The following is a 24461-nucleotide window of genomic DNA, read 5'->3' as shown; positions in this document are numbered from 1 at the left end:
GAGCAGACATAGAGACATATGATTTGATATGCAGAGTGGCATGCTAAACTTAATCTAATGCCTGGCACATATTGTGTGATTTTGGGCTGTCCCAGGCGATTTCTGTGGTCGTGGCTCCTAAACGGTGGTCCTACGTCGTACAGTGAGAGAGGTTCAAAGACGGCTGTTGTCACGGTCTTGCGACCAAAGACAGCCTGCGATAATTTTTTAAAGTGTCATAAATTTAGTCTGATCATCTCACAGTGTGTTTGTGCTACAACCTACGTCTACTGACTAACCAATAAAAATGCAACATGAAATGGCGTATTGATCATAGCGACATGGCACTAAAACTCAAAACGGTACTATACAGTTATCCGGACCACACGATGGCCTACCCCTAATCCCGCCCCTAAACCTAACCGTCACTGGGGTTAAGACCAATCATACGATGGCCTACCCCTAATCCCGCCCCCAGGCTTGGGAGGGTTACTTTAAAAATGTATTCCGTTACAGTTACAAATTACTTCATAAAAAAAGTATTCAGTAACGTAATCCAAGTACTATAATATGAAAGTAATGTAACTGATTACTTTGGGATTACTTCAAGGTCACATATATAAATAAAGTCAAGCAAGAAGAAATATATAAAAAAAAATTTTTTTAAGAATTTGGTCCAGTGTACAATATTTGCAAAATATACACACATGCCTGAAATGTATTTATGTAAAGGGCTATACAGACATCTAGTGGCTAATGTATGGTATTACAGATTATTTTGTTTTATTTTTAACTAATTTTTAACTAAAAAATAAAAACTCAACATTTACATTTTTTACACAATCTACATATTAGTTTATTTTAAAATAGGCCTACATGTTGACTAAAGCCGTGATCTTTCTTAATTTGCCTGACTGGACGTGGGGCGTTGGCAGTGGGAGTTCCCCTACGTTACCTAGACAGCGAACATCCCGTTACGTGAGAAAAGATAAGAAAGGACATTTTGGGTACTAAAAAAGCTACTCTCCTAATTTCTACAAAATAGCAGCGGAATTTCCATGAATTAAAAGCGATTTTACCCGCAGGCAGCATCGTTTCTACTAGCAGCAGTGATTCAATCTGCGTCTGAGGAGATTGTAGACAGCTGTTATTTGCACATGCACCAGCGCGTGGCACACGTGAGTCATTACTGGCAACAGAACCAGGAACTACTGTACAATCAAGCAGCGCTTAATATAGTGTTATTATGCCAAAATACTTATTTAGTTTTAAATGAAACCATTGTAATCCTGAAAGTATTCCCCCTTTTTTCAAAATGTAACTATAATCTGATTACTATGTTTTTTGACGTAACTGTAACGGATTACAGTTACTGGATTTTTGTATTCTGATTACATAACGCCGTTACATGTATTCCGTTACTCCCCAACCCTGCCCGCCCCTAAACCTAACCGTCACTGGGGTTAAGACCAATCATACGATGGCCTACCCATAATCCCGCCCCTAAACCTAACCGTCACTGGGGTTAAGACCAATCATACGATGGCCTACCCCTAACCCCGCCCCTAAACCTACCCGTCACTGGGGTTAAGACCAATCATACGATGGCCTACCCCTAACCCCACCCCTAAACCTACCCGTCACTGGGGTTAAGACCAATCATACGATGGCCTACCCCTAACCCCGCCCCTAAACCTACCCGTCACTGGGGTTAAGACCAATCAGGGATGACTATACGGACTATACGGGACTGAAAGACACACGTGTGGTCCGGATAACCGTATAGTTCCCTCAAAACTACTTACCTCAAGCTCCTTTTGCAGAATTGGCATACCAAGTTGGCCTCTTTTCCCTAACCTCTTTTGCTTCTCTTTTGCTTTCTCCTCTTTTTTTCAGAGTACATAAAAACCACAACCACAAAGTGCTATTCATTTGTCTACCACTAGTGCATGCTGATGATGTTCTATACCAGAGGTGTCCAATCATGCTCTTGGAAGGACACTGTCCTGCAAAGTTTAGCTCCTAGCCCAATTACACACATCTGAACCAGCTAATCAAGGACTCACTAGCCATACTAGAAACTTCCAGGCAGGTGTGTTGAGGCAAGCTACAGTTGTAATTGAAATTATTCAGGTTAAAAACATGCAGGTTTATTGGCAACATTTACAGACTTTCAGCTGTTTGCAATGAACAAGTCGAACAAAAGTAGTTGAAATGCCTCAACACAACAAATGTTTCCAGTTGTTTCCCCCGATTCTGCAGTCTCAAAATTATTCAACCCCCTGAACAGAATACCTCACAACAGCACAAATCTGCAAAACAGGTGTAGTCTCGAACACCCCTGAGGCAAGTGATCCAGGGCTTCATTAGTTAACCCGGTGTCAACACCCTGACGAAGGCCTGTTTGGGCTGATCCGCGTTGCTGTTTTTTAAGATGTAGCCCTGTCTTACAATAAAGGCTTTTTACCTTCCTATGTGAGTGCCTGGACGTGGATTTTCTTGTTCTACAACAGAATCCACCTACAATTTTTTATAATTTGTTCCCCTTCTGGAGCACCCATAGTTTTGTTTGCGAGTACCAGATGCGCCGCTGGTTGATGTATTTTATTTTATTAGATCCATGTGTGCTTTGTAATGATCTTATGGGATTGCTGAAATCGCACTGTAGGAGAGATAAGACTTTAATTTAGTTATCCATTTAATGACCTAAAATAAATTGAAAGACCAAAGGCTCGTTTACACCAAGGATGATAACTAGTTGACAAATGGAAGATATAGTTCTAAAAATGTATCTAAATATAAAAGAGTCCACACTATAATGATAACGGCACAGAGAAACGATTTCTTTGGAATCACTTTCAGAATTTTTTTTTTTTTTTTTAAGCTTATTAACATTAAAAAACATTGACAGCCAATTAGAACCCACCAGACTTTAAAGCAGCAGACAACAAAACTGCAGCGCGCATATAATAAATCAAACGTTATCGTCCGCTAGTTATCATTATAGTTACCTATCATTTTTGGTGTGAATGGGCCTTAAATGGAATAGGCCTATACTTTATTGCTATCAAAAGCTAAAAAGTTATTAAAAATTATAAAAAATAAATAAATAAAAACTTTACAAGGAAATTGTGATGTCACCTCAACTGAAAATAAACATTTCCTTAAACATTTAAGCCTAAAAGCTTTGTTGAAACATTTGTGTCAGTGTGTCTTAACAATGAGGTACTGAAAATAAATTTCAGGAATGTGCAAACAAAGGCTTGTTCAAACCTGTAAATCGTCTGCTAGCCCTCAGCCAATGAAGATCTAGCCTTTTCACCTGATCCTTCTGACCACAAAGAGATTGTTGTTTTATGTGGTTTTTGAAGATTTATGGCAACGTTGAGGGGAAAAGGTATATACTTGTCTAGAGGTTCATTAAGATTTGTGAACGCAAAAAAAACACCATATAATTATCCAAAAAGGAGGTGTGTTGCTGTAAAAAAAAGAAAAGAAAAAGGTGGTCCTTCAGTAATCTTAAACAAGTCCTGCTCATGAAAAGCTAGTAAGAATGTGGCCGGGCCAACAAGGATTTAGCTTTATGTTTTACGATGGAAAACTTTCTTTTTATCTTCTGTCTTTCCCCCATGACGTCTGACTTTAAGGGAAAAAAACATTGAATTGCTTGATTTTAAATCTGAAGAATAAAGATCTGTTCATCTGCAACCCATTACGTAAGTCTTTAAGCATGAGGGCAGGACAGAGGCGCTTTAAACAGAGGTTTCAGTTTGCTTTAGTTTTATTGGACAACCCAAACCCCACCCCACTCCACCCATCGAAGCTCACATTGCTGCTGCGTATACAAGCCCAAGTCTGCAGTTTAACACTCGCTGTGAGTTTAACACTCAACCCCTCAAGAGTATTGGTATTTTCACTTGATTACTATAAACAAGCAAACTAATAATAAAGACCAAGTCTGTGTCCTGAGTGGTTAAATTGCCATTCAGAGCCAAATGACCTTGTTTGTGACAAGATTAGCCTTCTACCTTGTGAAGATTAGCCTAACCACAGCAATTAGGTTTGGACAAAAATTTAAATAGTTATTTTGGTATCTCAGATATTTATCTCCTGATTTATTGCACCCGAATTGGCTGTAATTGCATTATAAAAACATAACTGATATTGCTAATAATGGGACGCCTACACAATATACAAAGAGTAAAGTTGCGGTGAACACACTGAACAGAATGAATCAAAGCTACTTCTCTACAGCATGGAAACGAGATTGAAAAAAAAATTAATCTGAAAAGACACCCGTGAGAACCTGTACATTCTTGGCATTCATTCATTAAAGTGGCTCTTTTATTCAGCAAAAAGTTGTGAGTCATAACTGAATCATTTGTTTACTGTAATGGGATTATGTTGAAACAAAGTGTCTGTTTGTACAAGCGGAAACCTTTGTGAATCTCTGCACATACAAACTTTTTGTCAAACCATTCAATTGGCTTGCATTTATATAGTAGGGTAGGCAATCATCCTTTGGGCAGGACAATGCACACATTGTCCTGCTTTTTCTTGCTATGAATGTGGCCCGTAAACATCAGGTGAGCGTTTTGAGGACAGAGGGTGTGTCAGATTGATTTGAAGCGCAGGATAGGTAACACCCAGAGACTAGGGGACATATTCTTTTAATTCATTCTCCCTCAGGGTTTGGCAAGTCAACACAACCATGACAGCAGAAAAACTGCTATCTGTGAACTACGCCCTCCCATCAATCACTCTTCATTCACACTCTGCTTACAAATATTCTTGCGAAATACTTTTTTTTGAGGTTGAATTAAAGCTTAGGAAAGCTTTTCAGGTTGATGTGGTTTTGTATGAACTATGACTCTACTTCACAGATTACAGTTTTTGCTATTTCTTTTTTGTGCTTGTCACATGCAGTTGAAATTTAAAAAGCATGAACAGTTCTGGTTATGCTGATATTTTAGACTATGTTTCAATATAAGACTAAAATCCTTCCACTTTCATAATGCTTTCCAGATTAGTCTGACATCCTAAAATATACTGAAGTAATATTATTAGAGCTTGTGTCAGCTTGTCTGCAGTAGTTAGTTGCCCTTTTAAGGTCTGTTGTTGGAATCGTTCTGCGAGTGCAGTCCAACAGAGGAAAGCAAGCCAATTTCTCACACATGTGTCTAATAGTTTTCTCCATAAACCAGCATACTGTTGGGCTTCCATTTAATTAGAATGATCTGTGGAATAATAGATGTGTCTTTTCCACTGCTGTTGCCCGGAAGGGTAACTGCTTTTCAAACTCTCTGAGTGTTAACTTATTTATCTTGTGTACATATATGTCCAAATACTTTTTTGGCCCCTCTAACTTTTGTTCTGGTGGTTTAAGCCCATGAATATTGCCCTATAAGGTGCTGTATAATCTCAGGGTTGCAGAAACCTGCCCTTGTCACAATACATTTGACATGAAGAGCTAAAGGCAAAAAATGCAGTGAACCAGAGGAATGTGCGAAGCTTAGTGAAAGAGACAAAACCAAAAACGTACATTATCTTGATTAATCCACAGTGTAACTGGAACAAAATGAATCAAATTGCTGATGTCAGAGTACTAAAAACTCTCTGCAGCATGACAGAATCAAAAGAATTGTAGGTAACACTTTACAATAAGTTTCATTTGTTAACCTTCCACATTCCTTAGTTAACATGAACTAAGAATAAACAACACTTCTACAGCCTATTAATCTTAGTTTGTTAATTTCAGAATTTACTTATACATTATTCAAATCAAAAGTTGCAGGTGTTATGACTGTATTTTTATTAAACACAAGAATAATAAATAGGCCCCTACTGTAACAAATGTATTGCTCATTGTTACTTCATGTTAGTTAATGCATTAACAAATGAGACCTTATTGTAAAGTGTTACTGAAATCTTCTCTGTTAACTTTTTATTTACGTTTTACATAAATAGGCGTACTAACATTTTATATGCGTCATAAGATATGCTATATAGTGCGGTTGTTACCCTGAAGCAGCATCGTGCAATAATGTTGTTAAGTGTGGTGATTTGAATATAAGGTAACACTTGTTCAGACAGAACTTTGGGCTGCAAAAAGCGTTTCAACACATTCTCTTGTAACTGGCCAACATGACACCCCACAAGCTCCAGTGCAAACAAAGGAGCTTATGTGAGGAATCAATTTAGGGTTCGTTTACACGACACCATTTTCCAGTAAAAACGGAAAACTTTTTAATGCGTTTTGGCAGTTCATTTACACAACAATGGCATTTTGGGGGCCGGAAAATCCAAACTTTTGAATGCGATAGGCCTACAGTTATGATCTCTGTGTAAACTACAAAAATGTGAATTTGTGAAAATGTTGATGTGCATATTCCATGTTTAGTTTATAGGCGCATAGTTTTTCTTTACAAAGTGACATCGCCAACTACTGGCCTGTCAGCATAATACAGCGCTTTTAGACATTTATTCGGATCTGTGTGATCGGGGATCATTTTGACAACGTTGTCGTATAGCCTACGTGAAAAAGGCAAAGGAAAAACTTTCCAGTTTTTAGTACATTGTTGTGGTGTAAACGTACTCTTATAGTCTTTGGCTCATATCAATAATTCCCTCATCATTGACTTGAAATATGTTGCAGATGCTTTATTACAAAATTTTGCGAATGAAATCTGTGCTCCAGCTGGCTTGCATGTGAGATATTTGATATGTTGTAACCACAGCCCTCAGCCCATTGTGAGCTTTCTTTCTAGAAGAGTGCAGTGACTCGTTCTTGCTGAATCATACTTGAATTTAAAAGCAGTTACACAAGGACAAACGTAGATTATGATCACGTACACTGAAGTAGCCTAGACCACACACACATGCACATTGTAAAATTGTTTTCTCCAACATATTTGTTTGAGAATTAAAAATGTGGTTTAAGCTCAATGATTAGAGTTTTTAGAGTTTCAATTCTGTTCTTCATCAGTAAATGTGACTGCAGGGCATTTTACAGCAATTCATTTTTCATTTTTTAATAACTTGATTTCAGTTAATGTGTGTATCCGGACTCTAACAAGCACAATGTCTTTTCCCGAGTATTTTTCATTCTACTCCCCAATTATCTTCAAATCCTGCAAGCACAATTCCCCTCAGTTGGCTTTTTGTGACTTCTGACAATCTCAGAACAAACAGTGTTTTGTTTCTCTCAGATAATCCTGAAAATAACAAGCATCTCATTAGTAAAACGAATGCTTGTGCAACTGAGAGCATTGCCCCCGGCTCACCCATATGTGCAACAGCCATAGCAACACCAAGCTTGAAGGTCTCAGTATGTGGTCTGAGAGATTATTTATCTTGTTTACCATATGCATTTTTGTCTGAATATTAAATGTGTTCTTGCATTTCAAATTGGATTCTCTCTGTTGAGTTCATTTAAATCCATGATAATCATCAGTGTTTCTGAAGTGATCAGTATCATGATTTGTCTGATAAGTGTAGATATGAGAGAACCTGTGATCCTTCTTATCCTTTCTAAACAGTCACTATTGATTTGTTAAGGATGCAGAAACTCCTGTTGTGACCCTTATGTGCCAAATGCATGTTTTCTGACTGGTTAACTCAACTAAGCCCCTTTGATTCAAATTTTATCTTCATCACTTTGAAGAGCGGATCTCAAAAAATAATAAGCACACTTAAGGCAATGACTGTTTTTATACTTTATATTCATGCCAAATTCCAATTCAAAGAAGCAATTAATCTGTCAACATCCACCGGAATCCACAGCAACACCAGGGCGGCGGTTTGAGTAATTCTTCACACATATTGATGCAAAGATCTCCACAATGTCAAGCATGCAGATGCCGTCTTGCTGTGTAAATAATCGGACTCTCATTGAAACTCACAAGCAAACACACTTAAATCTGCTCTGACCAGTTCTACCCGTTACCAGTGCTGTCCATTCAGTTGCGTTCCTACCAGGGTGTCTGAAGTGGAATTATATCTACAAATAATACCAAACTTTGTTCAATCATCAAAAAAAGAAAGAAAGAACATGAATACCTGATGCGCAAACCACACCTGTAATCATAATGTTGTCACGGAGTAGAATGTTTTGTTGGTGTGCGTCATCTTAGCCCACCATGATGCTGTTCAGTTGGTTTTCATAAGGTCATATTCCCTTATTGCAGTGCTTTGACCAAACACTGTATGCTTTAAAAGGGATGAAAATACATTTTCAAAACTCAAATTGTCATTATGTATTCTGCCATGTTGTTCCTAACCTGAATTGTTTTTATGATTTTTTCTGTACAATCAACTTGGATTTTTAAGTCATTTCAACTTAAATTAAACTGACTTATAATGAGTTGAAATTTGTATAACTTATTATTTGTTTTTGTTTAAATTGCTTAACTTATTTTGATGAATTAAAGTGATATAAAAACATATGTTGTCATAACTTATGGATCATATAATTTTTTACTGTCTTTGAAAGTCAGTGGGGTCCCAAGCAAAACTGACTTCCACTGTACAAAACACTTTAAAATAATGTCTTCAAAATAACAATCCCTTTAACACTGGCACAAATAGTCCTGGTGGAAAGTTGCTTACGAGTTATGCATTACTCATAAATCTCTTGTAAAGATTGTGACTATGCAGTTTTTTAAATTGAGGTAAAACATCATCATAGAGCACAGCATGCTTCTACAATATGCTTCAAATATCTCTAATGCGTGTGGCAGTTTAAGACAAGCCCGGTCCGTGTAAACATGGTCAAACATAAGTACATGATTTATTAATTCATTAAGTCAAGTCAGGTCATTTTATTTGTATAGTGCTTTGCACAATCCATGTTGTTTTAAAATAGCTTTACATAAAATCTTTCCTTAATGTCTTTAATACCTCGGTAAACAAGCCGAAGGTGACTGCGGCAAGGAAGAAAAACTCCAGGCAAAAACTCTTAATACAAGCATTTAAAAGCATTTGGCAATCTGAGTGATGTTAGAAAAGTACTTTAGCTTCACGTGTGAATGTAGTGCAAAGTATAGCCTACTCTAAACAATGTCGTTTTTTTTAAACTGATTTGCAAATTCTACTTTTATATTTGTCTGTCAAGTATAAAACTGTAATTGTTTCTTAAAAACAGAGAGTGTTTCTGGAACAGGGCTTTGACAGTGGGCATTCTCCTTCTCATCTGGACACATTCCAATGAAAATCTTGCCTTGTGATAAAAACTTGTGCAACATTTTCCAACATCCGCTGTTGTGTTTAACAAGATTGGCTTCTAGTGAAAACAGCTCCATGGCATAAAGAGTTTTGCTACACAATCTTTTTCTCTTCTTATCGAATTGAATGCTATAAAATTTGTCAAAATCCAGACAAAGGCAAAGGCTTTTTTATTACTGAGCTATATTGACTCTCCCTAACTCCCTAACTCCTGGTTCTTGCACAAGTGCCATTGCTCACACAGAAAGAGACAGGTTTTTCGAGGGAGTGTCTGGTACAGCTTCTGCTGGCTGTTTATTGTCCCAGTGGGTGCTGTCGCTTTATCTGCTCAAGTATTTCTCAATCCTGATTCTATGTTGATGTCTTTCTTATCTAACCCTGATTCATCTCATTAGTTCATGAGTGTTGTGCTGCTCATGACCTGAACTGGGTGTGTCCTCAAATGTGCAGCGCTGGAGGAAGCAGGATTGAGAAACACTGAATGGTTGGTATAACGTTAAGTACTATTTAACTAATTTATTTGTTTCTCTAATATATGAACGTTGTTTTTAAAAAACAGAAAATGTACTGTTAATTTTCTGCCAGGACATAATCTGTTAATGCAGCGTGTCGTTCAAAATATGGTTAAAATTTAAGTAGAAAATAAATATGGAAAATATCTTTGCACATGATTTGGCCCTTTTTTTCTTCTTTTTTTTCTTTCTTTTTTTTTTTTACAGACTTTCCTGTGCTTCACTGAGAGAATTAGTTTCAGCCATTCACTGGCAAATGAAAGATCACAAAGTTGCCATAGATTAATAGGTCTGTTAATCTAAACTGCATAAAAGAAGTAAATATGATTTGAAGCATAAATTGATTCAGTCTTTTAATAGATGAATACACCATGGAAAATCACAAAAGAAATATCTAATGAAAATCTTGTGACTGTATCTTGTATAGGCCATTGTGTGTACCCATAAGTAAAGTATACCACCTAGAGGCCAAAATAAAATAAAAAAATAAAAAAACATTTACCTCTGGACCACATACTCTGTACATGCAATTTTATTGCCACATGATATGAAAATCCAGGAATTCCTCAATAAGGTCACGATCATGTGAACTTACTCAGTTTGGTTTTAACATTCAGTTTGGTAAAGAGAGTTTGAATGCCTAGGCAACTAATTGATTCAGTCACTCCATATAAACAAAGTTTGTGAAGTATTCTTACTTTGGCTTTTCCAAAAACACGCTCAAATGACACGGAGATGTTGTCCCTCGCCACTTTACGACCAAGTGATAATCTAGTTTAATAACAGGCTGCTATACTGTCTGAAAGTGCTAAACAAGTATTGGCAACGTTTTGAATCAAATAGTGCATTTGCTCCCCCTGCTGCTTTCATTGTGCGGTTTTCTTTCTTTCTCTCTATTTCTATATCTGCTTGCATCAAGATTTCTTGGTTGGTTAGCATGGCTTCATTGGCCTCTGCTGGTAGATACTGTAACTACACCATCTGCTTCTAAAAAACATCTGTCTTCATGTCCATTTAGCTAAGTAGCATATTCAGATGAAATTCCTCATTCTTCAGAGGTACTTTAATACATGCGATTTAATACACTTGGATTCTTTTGAATGACTAAATCAGAGTTAGCTAACATGCATTTCTATTTTCCCAAATCCTGATGACAAAAAAAAAAAACTTTACATTTGTATTTTTTAAATTACATGCGATATGAGCTTAAAGGGATAGTTCACCCAGAAATGAAAATTCTGTCATTAATTACTCACCCTCAAATCGTTCCAAACCCGTGAGACTTTAGTTCATCTTCAGAACACAAATGAAGATATTTTAAGGAAATCTGAGTGATTTCTGTCCCTCCATTGAAAGCTACACAACCACCACTGATGCTTCAAAAAGTTAATAAAGAGATTGTAAAACATATGCATATGATTTGAGTGGTTTAGTAAAAATTTTATGAAGAGACACAATCACTTTATATGACGAACAGATTGAATTTAGTTTTGTTATTCACAAATAAACACTGATCAGCGAACATAAACAGAAGCTTGACCGAACACACTTGACCCACGAGAACAAACCTCATTGGTTCTTGGTGAAGCTCAAACGTGCTGCGTAACACGAGAATGAACCTCATTGGTTCTTGCTGACGCTCAAACGTGCTGCGTAACACAAGAATTAACCTCATTAGTTCTTGCTGAAACTCAAACGTGCTGCGTAACACAAGAATGAACCTCATTGGTTCTTGCTAAAGCTCAAACGTGCTGCGTAACACAAGAATTAACCTCATTGGTTCTTGCTGAAGCTCAAACGTGCTGCGTAACACGAGAATGAACCTCATTGGTTCTTGCTGAAGCTCAAACGTGCTGCGTAACACAAGAATTAACCTCATTGGTTCTTGCTGAAACTCAAACGTGCTGCGCAACACGAGAATTAACTTCATTGGTTCTTGCGGAAGCTCAAACGTGCTGCGGAAGCTCAAACGTGCTGCGTAACACGGGAAGGAGTGTCATTGGTTCTCCCACGTCAAGCGAACATGCTTGAGCTTCTGTTTACCAGATCCGATGTGTGTGCTGATGAATGTTTATATGTGAATAAAAGCCTAAATTCAATCTGTTCAGCAGATAAAGCGATTGTGTCTCTTCTGGACACAGTTTGGACTAAACCGCTCACTATGGATTAGTTTAACGATCTCTTTATGAAGTGTTAATTGCATAGAAATCGCTCAGATTTCATAAAAAAATCACTTAATTTGTGTTCCGAAGATGAGTTTTATGGGTTAGGAACAACATGAGGGTGAGTAGGCTAAATGATGACAATTTTCATTTTGGGGTAAACTAACACTTAGAGGTACAACCGGACTGTGTATCCCTCACAGCTTTCTTTTCGTTCTCATTTGTTGTTTAATCTGTAAAAGGTTTCTAAACTCTTTGATATCCATAGATTTTTTCAAATGTTATTTGTTTACGTTAAATAAATGTCTCATTGTAATCTGGAAATTAAATGTAATCTAACACCATTTATAATGTCCATATTTGACCTAAAAATGCTGAAACATTTACCCTACATAACCATAACACGTTACGTTAGAGACAGCAAAAATCTTGCGTTTGGGTGACGTCATGTCCTCGGTTGGAGGCGGGGCTAAACAGAGCTGTTTTCAAGTGCCCGAATCATATTGTCGCCATTTTGTAAGCTCGGCAAACGCTGAAGAAGCACCGAGTGAGAGAAACCCCCTCAATAATCAGCCCAGATTATTAAGAAAACAAAAGAGCAAGATCATCCTTTGTCGTCCGAAAGGAAAGGGAATCTTATCGTATGTCCGCTATCCAGAACCTCCAAACTTTTGGTAAGACTTAACATCTCTGAAAACGTATTATTTTATTGTGTGGGGGGAAGGGCGAAATAAAATGACTGTGTGACGTTGATGTTTCGCAAATAAATCCTAGCACGACTGTTAAAAATTTCAATTTGTGAACAACAATTCCATTTACCGAGTCAAAAACTCATGTTGTGTTTTTGATTAATGATTTTTGTCGTCGAAAATCCCTGTCAGAAACAAAAGCTAGACAGGCCTCAGTTTTTATTCTTGTTTGGTTCTCTCCAAATGTCGATTACTCTCCTAATTAAAAGAACATATCCTTTTTAAATCGGTCTTGAATTATTTTTCAGTTGGTTGCCGTCGAGTTTTATAAGTTTATCTCGAATGGAATCGAGGTTTAGCTCAAAGATTATTCTCTGTCCCGATTTTGATCGCCAGCTTGTTTTTCTGGACGAGAGACAAAATGGAAGACGCCACTCGATGACGGCTTATTTTTAGATTTCGAAAACATCTTTAAAAACACCTCGAGCCCCCTGTGTGTTTTGATTGATGTCAGAACTGAAGACAATTTCTGAGTAAAACAGAAATCGTTGAGCTTAGGCTGTAGGCCAATAGAAATAGTCTTTTGAAATAGCCTATTAAACTGAGGCGATACACAAACGGTTAATGAACAACCAGATCAGACCTGAACTCTACCCTGTAGTTAAAAGAGATGGTTTGCTTTGTTCGAACATGTTCTTCTTAGGTGCTGACAGACCCAAATTTGACATGCAAAAATATTTGGGGTAAACCACTAATTAGGGTACTTATCCTTCATTCAATTTATTAAGTACTTCAAGTGCCCTAGTTTAAAGATTAGCTTTGACCCGTATCAACCAAATCACACTTTACATGAAACATCAAAGCAGGAAGTCTGATGCAATGGACATTGCTAATGCCTGTTGTTTGTCTTTTTGAAGACCCCTTTGCTGATGCAACTAAGGGTGATGATCGGCTCCCAGCTGGGACAGAGGACTACATCCACATAAGAATTCAACAGCGGAACGGGCGGAAGACTCTGACCACGGTTCAGGGCATAGCCGATGACTATGATAAAAAGAAGCTAGTCAAGGCCTTCAAGAAGGTTGTCATTTAAGTCCCTCTGAAAAAAATGATCGCTCTTAAATGGTTTACGATTGCATGGGTGGAGTGTTTTTAACATTTCCGTATTTGCATTTTCAGAAATTTGCCTGCAATGGGACTGTGATTGAGCACCCTGAGTATGGTGAAGTAATTCAGCTGCAAGGTGATCAGCGCAAGAACATTTGCCAGTTTCTCACTGATGTAAGTAAGAGCTCGATGACTTTTGATGTATAATCTGTTGGCCTTTTGATTTAATGGACCCTTTTCCCTTCATCTTACAGATTGAACTGGCCAAAGAGGAGCAGCTCAAAGTCCACGGGTTCTAGAAGCTGACGTGAACTGACCCCTCCCCTCCCCCGACTCCTAACCCAGCCGACCCTGTTGTTGTGCTGCTGTCACCCCCAGCAGCCCCCCTCAAGGAAAAAAAGCTGAAAATGATTACCTCTGATTTGAGACTTTTTAGTATGGCATCCTTAACAAAACGACCAGTCCTGTTCAAGCATGGACAGACGACAAGGCAAATTATGCGGGATAAATGATTTTTGTTCCTTGTCCCCTTCTTTAGTCCTTTATAATTTTTTTTTTTGTTAATCTTGTGCTCCTCTAGAGCACAAATTCCATGTAACTTTTTCTCTTTGTTTTGTACAAGGTGTTTCAATAAAACCTTCAGATGCCACGTTTTGCACAGTCCTTAAGTTGATGGGTGGGGTGTGGATGGGGCAGTTTATGTATTAATTTCTTGGTTCATATTTAAACCAACACCATAAAGAATCTGCATTTTTAGTTCTGATGTGGGCCAGCCTGCTTCAGGGTTACATTGGTGTGCTGTTAAAACACAAAGCACGGCAACCCCATCTTTTCTCATTATGCATCTCTAACTGCCTTTTTTACCCTTGTTTTTCGCAATATGCATAATTTCAATTTTCTAAACTTGTAATACCATATTTTGTTTTTGTTCTGGAATAAACAATATCCCATACTTTTCATGTTCCAATTTTTTAAGCGATGATAGTTGTCATGGTGAATGCACTGGTTGTGATGTCAAAGAAAGCATTAATGTATTTCAACAAAATAGCTTTAGGTTTTGTTTGCAGATAACTGGTTTGACTAATTCATTCTATCTGTGTTTTTCACTTACTTGCATCCATTGTTTCAGTTTATGTAATATCACAAAAGAACTTTGCCGGAAAGTTTTGTGCAGTTTTTCTACATTGAAAAAAAAAAGAAAAGTAGAAGACGTGTTGTTGAACTTGAAAAATTGTTCCAGTGAGACGACATCCCGCAAATTGCTGGTAAGCCTGCTGAAAGTTGAATAACATGAGATTGTTAATGAGAATGCTATGAACAAAAAAGTTATTTATATCAGTGGTGTCCCATCCTGTTCCTGGAGATCTACCTTCCTGCAAAGTTCATCTCCAACCCTGCTCAAACACATCTGAACCAGGTAATTAAGACCTTCAGGAGCACTACAGATAATATATAATACAGACAGATGTGTTGGATCTGAACTCCAGGAACAGGATTGGGTACCCCTGTTATATGAAAAGTATATATAATAAAGCATTGTGCCATTCGAGAGACTTGTTACGCTGCCCATTATTCACATTTATCTGTAGAAGAACAAAAGCAATCTAACAAGGTTTAAGATTCTAACGCCTGGTTTCACAGACAAGGCTTAGATTAAACCAGGATTAGGCCTTAGTTCGATTAGGGTGTTTAAGTAGCTTTTATAAACGTGCCTTAGAGAGACAGGTGTGCATCTTGAGACAAAACGCAGTGACATATTTTAAGAAATGCTAGTGGAAGATATTTTCAGTTAAAACAGCTCAAACATGCCTTTTAGTCTGGAAGTAGATTTAAGCCTTGTCTGTGAAACCGGGAGAAATGCTTTAATGTATATTGTAGGAAAAATACCAAAGGGACTGAGGTAGCTTCTTCAAAATGTAACTCAGGAAAACCTTTTTTATATATATTTTTTAAATATTGACATCCTTTTGCCAGTGCTCATTTAATAGAAATCAGTCAGTCACATCAGATTCAATGAGACCAATGTAAAAGGCTTAGTGGATGATCATTTTACCCCACTCCCTCTACTAACAAATACAAAGAATCACACAACCACCATTTGTAAGCTGTTTAAACTTGTTGTTGTTCTCTTTTTCCACAGCAGAGGGCACAACAATATACATATTACAGTGTGATGACATTCAGTTATTTTGACATATAAGTCCCAATATATAAATTCTGGTTTATTTTGAGGATATGCATATTTGCAGACCATAAAAGGTCAGGATTATTAAAAGAAGTACGCTAAATACTCAGGCATATTTTTGTGGTTTGTTGTGTGTTCCTTCATGACAGCAAATAAAAATAACTACAGGAGACATGCAAGCCTTATTAAAACTATTTGTAATGTTCCGTTTCTATATGTGAATGACTAAAACACCAATCCTCGGGGAATCTCAGACGCATGGTGTTTTGACTGTGGTGTTGAAATACCTTGTCTTGCAGATTCAAGTGGAGCACTCAGACTAATGTCTAAGAGTTAACCGTATCTTACAACTAGAACACCAAAGTAAATCAAACTCAGTACACATAAATCAATTCATCTATCTGTTTTCCAAAGCGCTTGTTCTATAGGGTCATGGGGTGAGCCTATCCCAGTGCTGTTCCTAAGGCAGAAGGCAGGGAACCAAACGGGATAAATGGCCAGTCCATAACAAGCAATAGATTCCAGTGATAAATACAGGTTAAGATTTAAGATGAACCGAGTAATGTTGAGCTCCAGTCAAAAGTGTAGAGCTAATTGCAATTGTTAGAAATAGTCAAGAAATTAGAGTTAGTAAGAGTTTGTTTATTCGCCTATTTAACAATTCAGTTGCGGTCTTGAGGGGCATCTTAAAATCTCTAGTGCTAAAAAATCCAATGGAGCGATGCCAATTACAGTGATGGTATTGTATTTAGGCAGGGTTTCCCCAAGTACAACAAAGAATACTGTGGAACTTTTTGCCATTTTTTATTAACCTAACAGTTGTTAACCTATATGAACTAATATTTCAACATTCATTTCCATTATTTCAAGGCAAAAAAAAAAAAAAAAAAGATTTATTTCACTAACAAAACATTATATTTTTAGTTCTGTGCAAGGAAAGGTATAGTAATCAAGGTTATTGATGGGATAAAAATAGCCCATTGATCTAAGATATTGACCTAGTGGTTAATGCAATCAGTAGTCCAGTCACTTGTGTGGGTTTGACCGGTACTGCCATAAAAACTCACTGTGAATAACCATAAGAAGTCATTATAATCATTATATTTAATTAGCCAATTAGTTCATAATATAATTAATTATATGCATCTGGATGAGTTCAAAATCATTTATATGCTTGCTTTGTATGTGTGGCTGAGTAAGTTCCCTCCCTTGTATTTGGGGTTATTGCCAAGAGCGACGGCCTATCAGCATTCCTGCTTATATTTAAAGACTATAGCAAGCCATTTTAGCATTTAATGCCCTTGTCTGTACTAGTCGTAATTTAGTTTTGATTAGTCAAAATTATAATTCCAGAAATCTATTCAGCAATTTTGACTCATCTTAATTGGAATTAAGATTAATCATATATGCATTGAAGATATCTACAATGTTATTTTGACTAGTTATATTCTCCCAATGACTTCCACTGGTAAATCTTTTTTGATATCTACAAATGAGTTACTTGTAGAAATTGTAATTCTAATTTATTTATATACTGTATACTAGGCATAATTCTAATTAGAGATATACCTTTAGGCTGAAGGGCCCCAGGGTTGGAAGCTGTTAGCTGTTCTTCCCTTCAGCTGGTGGTATTTTGATCACTGAGTGTGATTTTTCCACTTGTAACCACTTTTGTGGATAATCACTCTACAGCTATAGCCTACCCTACTACGGGTAAGCCTTGGCCAACAGCGGATTATTGGTTCCTCCCAAGGTTTGTCATCAACGTTAAACATCAGGGAGTTTTTCTTTCCCATTGTCGCCTTTAGCTTGTTCAGTGGGAGTGTAAGGCATTTTGTTGTAAAGCTGCTTTGGGACAATATGTGTTGTCAAAAGAGTGATCTGAATTAGGCATAACATTTCAAGTGTAATGTAAAAGGCATTGTAGTGGACCTCATAAGGAAAGTTAAAACTCATAGGACAAACTAAAAAAAGGTGTTTTTTAAAAAGTTTGGCCTCCATTGATCAACTGTCAGGCATAGGCCTATTTATGTGAATGTCAAATATCATTGCAAGGGCACAATATTGCACGATTTAAAAAACAACAACAGAGAAATGGTTGAAATAAGATCATTTATTACATGGTTCACTGTATTAACTAAATACAGCAATAACCAGTCAAATATTTCTGAATAATGACATTGACCAGTCATCCAACTAAGCAAAGTTGCAAACCAGTCAACGTCCAACTCAGTGACACTCCATTTATACCTCTTGTATGAATCCGCGGTGTAGGCCTATCTCTCTTAACGAAATCCCAAGTTACATTTTCGCCATATAGGGTGAAACAAATAGCGTTAAACTGTGTTAATGGTGCCGGAATACTTTAGTGGTTAATTTGAAACATTTTATGTATGTAAAGTAAGATCAAGATAAGTAAGATAAGATCAGGAGTCTCCAAAGATTGGAACAAGAAAGTGAAGGTGGGTGAGAACTTTTATTAACTTGAATTGCAGATTTTTAATTGATTAACATGTAAAAATGTTGCTGTCTCATGTTGCAGAAATTAGCATATTCCTTGGCTTAGCCTAGATAAGATCATCTTTTTTAGAAAGTCTGTTTTGTTTAAATTGTCTCTCTTATGCTCACCAAGGGTCCATTCATTTAATAATCAATACAGCAAGATGGTGAATAGTGTGAAATATTATTACAATTTAAAATATTTGTTTACTGTTTCCATAGGCTATATGTTAAAATGTAATTTATTCATGTGACGCAAAGACTTGACAAACTTATTTTTCACCACTAAACCTCATAAATCCAGGATGCTAGATATTTTTCTTTTACAGGAAGGCAAAAAATATTGATAACAAATTAAATTTTTTTATGGTGCATGAAGTGACAGTTCACTAATTCTGTGATGCTCTTTTACAAGAAAAATGCAATATTATATCTGTTTGCAGAACCAACCTTATAATCTAATAAATCTGTAAATTGATAGGCTACAGTGTATATGCACACAATTATAGTTATAGCTAGAAAGCTGCCTGTTATTTGCCAGTGTGAATTGCTATGTTGGTGTACTCTTTTCAGGAATCATGATTACAGTATAATGACAGCTATCAACATAGTGCAATTAAACATTTTCAAATCCTTGGATCAAAAGAATCTTGAAGTCTTATCTGATTCCTCTCCATTATACATGAAGAGACGAGGCGGGCCTTTCATGTTCATTTTGCCTAGTCTCTCAAAATTAAACTGATATCAGTGAAATAAAATGGCTCGAGTGTAGGGAGCATCTTGAGTTGAATGTGTGTTGCTTTCAAGCAGTGCTGTGTTTAGGGCAACATCCAGCTTCCGTATAATTTTGTCATTGTTCTGGAGCTCCCTCCTAGCCGGAGAGCTGGTGCTCGGCCCAGATGTCGGATCCATTTTGAATGTTAAAACCACCAGAGGAAATCCTCTTAGTATGGCAACGAAACATTGTTTATCTTGAGTTGGTTTCAAGATGCAATGGGCTTTGTTACCATGAGTGTTTTCCTGCTGCATCATGTGTGCTATGCTGAGTAATATTTTAGCTCTCATGCCAAAAGTTTGCTCACATTGGTGTGGATGCTAGTTTAAGGATGAATGGTACTTGAAATGCAGAGGATTCTTGAAATTTTGAATTCAGCATTCAGTTCCCAAAGGTATGCAGATGAATTTTGATAAATATGCAGCTGAATAGTTTCTTTTTGCACGTGGCTGTTGATGATTTGCGCTGTGCAAATGACGCACAATGTATCCTTCCTTTCAGATGCCTCTATAGAGCCATATCTTATTTGACACCTCTATAAAGGATTGACATATTTCAGCATTTAAACTGTAGTTTTGGATGGAGTTTCTTACAGTCTAATTTATTCCCTTGGGTAGTTATTAAAATCTCTGTCTCCCATAACTCCCTTGCAAACACAATGATGCACAGGAAGGGAAAGACGACTCTCATCCTTGACAGTGGGTGCCTCGAAAAGACAATTAAGCACATTTCAGAATAGCATATTTATTCAAGCTACACATTCTAGTCATGATTATGAAACCATTTCACGTAAAAGCAATAAACCATAGATTGCAGCAACTCTTGAACCATGTCTTGTATTGAGACTAAAGCTAGTGAAAAAGTGCCTTTGAAAAGTTTTACAGCTTCGAAACATTTGTAGTTTTGACAAATTTCTTTGCATGAAGCCTTTTCCCTGTGGGAAGAGTGAATTTAAAACAGGGGAACCCGGGGCTAGTCGTCACATTGTTTTCAAATCTGTGTAAAAGCCCATACTAGGTTGTTTAAATAGCAGGTAATTGTGACAACTTACCCCATATAGTGTGACACTCTGGGGCATGTTGTCACATGGGTCATAGTGTGTTAAATGAACGGTATATTTTTGCAATAGCTTTATTTGTTGTTGCAAAGACTCAATTAGTGTGACAACTAGCCCATGTCTTGACTATATAGTGTGCGGCATGCATTAATGAACACATTTATTGCATAGAGCATTAATGCTATGAGTTGATGCATTGTCTTTCATGCTGTGTACGTATGTGTTGGAGAGTGAATGAGAGAAATCCATATAAAATGACATTTTATTTTCTCCCAAAGCAAAAGAGCCAAAGTACTTGTTTTCTGACAGCATCATTTGTCATAAACCTTCCCCCCTGCAGGGTTAGAAGGAGATCTCAAACATTTTTGTGAAAAAATGGCCCTTCTTGTACACTCATTGCAGTCATATAAGAACTTCTCCTCCTTAGAATAGCACTTTAAATGTACAAACTGCATTCACAGGCCTCCATGATAATCATACCACAGCATGACGCTGCACTGTAAGTGTAGGTGAAATCTCCCCAGCTTCACAGCTTTTATTATTGCAGTGTCAACCAACCACAAGTAAGCACCACTAACAGAGCCAATTATAGCGAACAGAGTTTGAGTGTTCACCTCAATTAATGGAGCAGCACGGTCCCGTTAAGGGCAGAGACCTTTAGTTCTTTGATCGGTGTCCTTTACAGTGTCTAGTCCGATAATTGCAAAGCAGATATTAATGGGGATCAGAAGGAGTGAAACTGACCTAAATGGTTAGTATGTGGTAAAGTGCAGCTTTTTTTGTCAATAAGTTAAACAATACAAAAGATTTACAACCTGTCAGCAGCACTATTACACTTAAAAATATAGGTTCCATATCCTCCTGAGACCCAGAATTATTATTATTATTATTTTTTTTCATGTCATCACTTTGTTTAGAGCACAAGAAACAAATGGTAAAAAATTTCAGTGGGAAAGAAATTTCCTCTGTAGTGGACACCAGGACTCAGTTGTTTAAAAAACAAAATGACATGAAATTATATGTATAGGCAAAAACAATGGGATTTTTTTTTTCAATCACCAATAAATTTAGTGGTTTCAGGATTTATTTTTTGACTAAAATTTGTATAAAGATGATTCTCAACTATGTTATGAATTTTACTTTATGCAATATGTGGGTAAAATGGCCATGAATTAATATTCCCATTCAATGCAATGTATCTATACACTATCTAATATGCACATTAATGTGTACTTGGAGCAACATTTAATGAAAAAAGAAGTGTAATAATTGGAGTAATAATTAGCAACATTTTAATAATAATATCTAATGTTTCATAGGAATATTGATGTATAATTTATTTCCATATTCACTTGTTGTGTCTTCCAAAATGCCTGATAAACATGATTTACATGTATTACAGTGGACATGTATGAAATCAACGTCCTGTTCTGTAACAGAAAGTATTTTAATTTTTTTTTGAAACCCCATAACATTTTCATGAGATGTTGGTTTATGAAATACAATTTGAAAAGTAGTCTGATTTAAATTATAATTACAATATATTATATTTCCATAAGAGTGCGACATTTGATCACTAAATTAATGTCAGACATTTTTAAAGACCAAGGATAAGTTGCCATGGTGAAACCTCCAAACATTTGGTATCTCTGAAAAGTCCTGAATGTGCTCTTTACATGACACCCAGGTTGTGTCATGTGACATGTGTGGTGTCAGAGAAATTCACTAAAATAATGTCCACTACAGTGGACAAAAGTCTATTTCATGGGTCCCAGGATAAGTTTTTTGCAGCAGCAGTGCCATTTTTGGGTTCCCAAAGAACCTTTCAGTGAACAGTTCAGAAGAACAGTTTAATAAAGAACCTTTTTCCACAATAAAAAAACCTTTTGTGAATTGTAAACGTTCCATGGATGTTAAAGTTTCTCCAGATACCAGAAAAGAACCTTTATTGTTAAGAGTGTACAGTTGTCAACATTTGAAGTGGATCAAAAAAAGTTAATCAAAGTTGTCCTATAAGAACGGGTATTGTTCAAAATTCATGTATAACTTTGATGAAAGGTTTCGATCCACTTCAAATGTTGACTACTGTAGTATAATAGGTGAATAAAAGAGTAGGCGAAGTGTGTTGGAAAATCCAGCTTATAAGGATCTAAGAATTTCTGTTAATGTTGGTTTTAGGATATAGTTACCATCATGGTGACAAGTGGTGCATGCCGCTTGATTTGAGAGCAAATAAAATCTTTATATTGTTGCCCTCATGCAGCAAGTGCTCTGTAACACACTATAGTTAGCATGATAACATAGTAGTATGATAGCAAACTAGCTTGTTAAAACTATACGTTAATACTAATAAAAGTGTTCACATTGAGATTACATGAAGGTTTTAAGTTAAATGTATGAAATAGTGTAATCTCATTTTAATTGTTCTTAACTTGAAATATTTAAGTACAAACTTAAAATCTGCAAGTTCTGCTTACTTAAACTTTGAAAATCGATTGCCTTACATTTTTTGAGTTCTGCTAACTTATTCGAAGATGTCACTAGTTGCCGAAAGTCAGAGCCAGTCTGCAGATTTTAGTTGACAGATTTCACAGAAAATCGAGTAGTGTATGATGGTCACAGAGTTCAAAGTTAGATTCCATCCAGTCAGAGGATATTAAACATATGTTTGATATTTTGAGCCGTTTTTAATATTGTGATTTGTCACACGTTTCCTAGCAGCAAGTTTGTGGCGTTCGTAATGACTTGAAAGTTTGATAGTGTGTGATCCTCAGTCGTTATGATGGCCAGTTTTTCCTCTTTAACCATTTACAAAGTCGGCAAGATGCATAGTGTTTTAAAATCTGATCAGATTTTAAAGTTGTGTATATTCCAGCCTTAACTTGTAGCTAGTTTGTTGCTGCTCCAAGATGTTCTACTAGCTTGCATTCGCTAATGAGCAGCTTTGACCAAATAAAGACCAACTAGTTACCAGCAAGTTTGTAATGGATTGGTATTGGTTGGTCAACTCAAACTCACTATAGTTTTCCCTGCACTTTAAATTCGGTTAGAATCAAATATGTATTTAACAGACAAAGTTGAGAGGGTTAAAAACTAGTTTCTGCTACTTTTTGTACTCTTGAGGTGTTGGTCATTGAACTGGAAACTTTCAGCCAAACTAGTGTAATGTACAGACTTCAGCAGGCACACACTTAACAAATAGTCACGCAGCAAACGTTCAGGTGTTAACCTGGCATATACCTTCCTGTCAGCAGCTCTATCTTCACCCAGAAGAGTGCCTGAGGCTCAGTGAATGCACCACTTGCACTTCCCATGTCCTTATCCATATCTACACTGCACGATGGTAGCTGAATAATTAAGGGTCTGGGGTGCTAATACTCAACCTGAATCCCTGATCACATTTAGAGCCCATATTGTAATGTCCACTTTACCTTATCATGCAGTTTCTGCAATATTACTATATCAAACTTAAATGGACGCTCTTCTACAGCCTGTGTAGTTTATGCACCACTAGTATCAGCATACAGAACTGTACTTAGTTACTTGATTGTTTTCTGAGGTTTCAGACACTCCCATTGTCTGCCATTAACAGGTATGGGACATTTTTAACATTAAACACAATTAACATGGGTAAACATTTGGGGTTGGTAAAAGGTGATTTGCTGCTCAAACAGTTGTGCTGCTTAATATTTTTGTGGAAACCATGATCATTTTTTGGGGTTCTTTGATTAATAGAAGGGAAAAAAAAGCATTCATTTGTAATAGAAATATTTTTTTGTTGCTTTGTAAAAGACTTTGCATCAATTTGATGCATCCAAACTGAATAAAAACATAATAAATTACTGATTTTTAAATCAGAATCTAAATGCAAAGCACAAAAGTTTATGTTGAGCTTTTACTTTTGAGCGGTTTGTTGTGCTCTTTGCGTTTAGATTCTGAGATCAAATCTCTGTCTGTGGACTGAATTTTTCAGCAGAACTGTGAAAAATAAATGTGGTCTGCCAAAACAGCTTAAACATTCTCCGAAGTCTGTCTGTAGACAGTTTTTATGATTCATAATGTTGAAAATAAAGTTGGTCTTCTAAGGCCAGTGTCTTAATGAGAGACATTTGCTTTTAGTTGTCATTTTAGTGGCGTTTTAAAATGACAGGTTTGGTTTTTTCACTGCTTAAACAAACAGACAATTACGCACAGAACTTACACAGGCTGTTTTGTACTGATGCTGAAAAGTTGAGCTTATTATGAAAAGTAGATTATTTTTATGCTTTGTTGAT

The 24461-nt window shown here is 36.6% G+C and overlaps 1 protein-coding gene across 1 annotated transcript; it reads left to right on the top strand.

The window, feature by feature from the left end:
* The first annotated feature begins 12381 nt into the window (after positions 1-12381).
* Positions 12382-14623, top strand: eif1 (eukaryotic translation initiation factor 1). The gene is made up of 4 exons (XM_082185131.1): positions 12382-12549; positions 13482-13645; positions 13744-13845; positions 13926-14623. The coding sequence occupies exons 1-4, from the start codon at positions 12519-12521 to the stop codon at positions 13968-13970; spliced, it is 342 nt and encodes a 113-aa protein (XP_082041257.1). The 5' UTR covers positions 12382-12518; the 3' UTR covers positions 13971-14623.
* Positions 14624-24461: the final 9838 nt, after the last annotated feature.

Source organism: Leuciscus leuciscus (genome assembly GCF_965113295.1).
Source record: "Leuciscus leuciscus genome assembly, chromosome: 12".
NCBI classification, from domain to species: domain Eukaryota; kingdom Metazoa; phylum Chordata; class Actinopteri; order Cypriniformes; family Leuciscidae; genus Leuciscus; species Leuciscus leuciscus.
The sequence above is the reverse complement of the archived record's forward strand: the minus strand, read 5'-3'. Positions and strand labels throughout refer to the sequence as shown.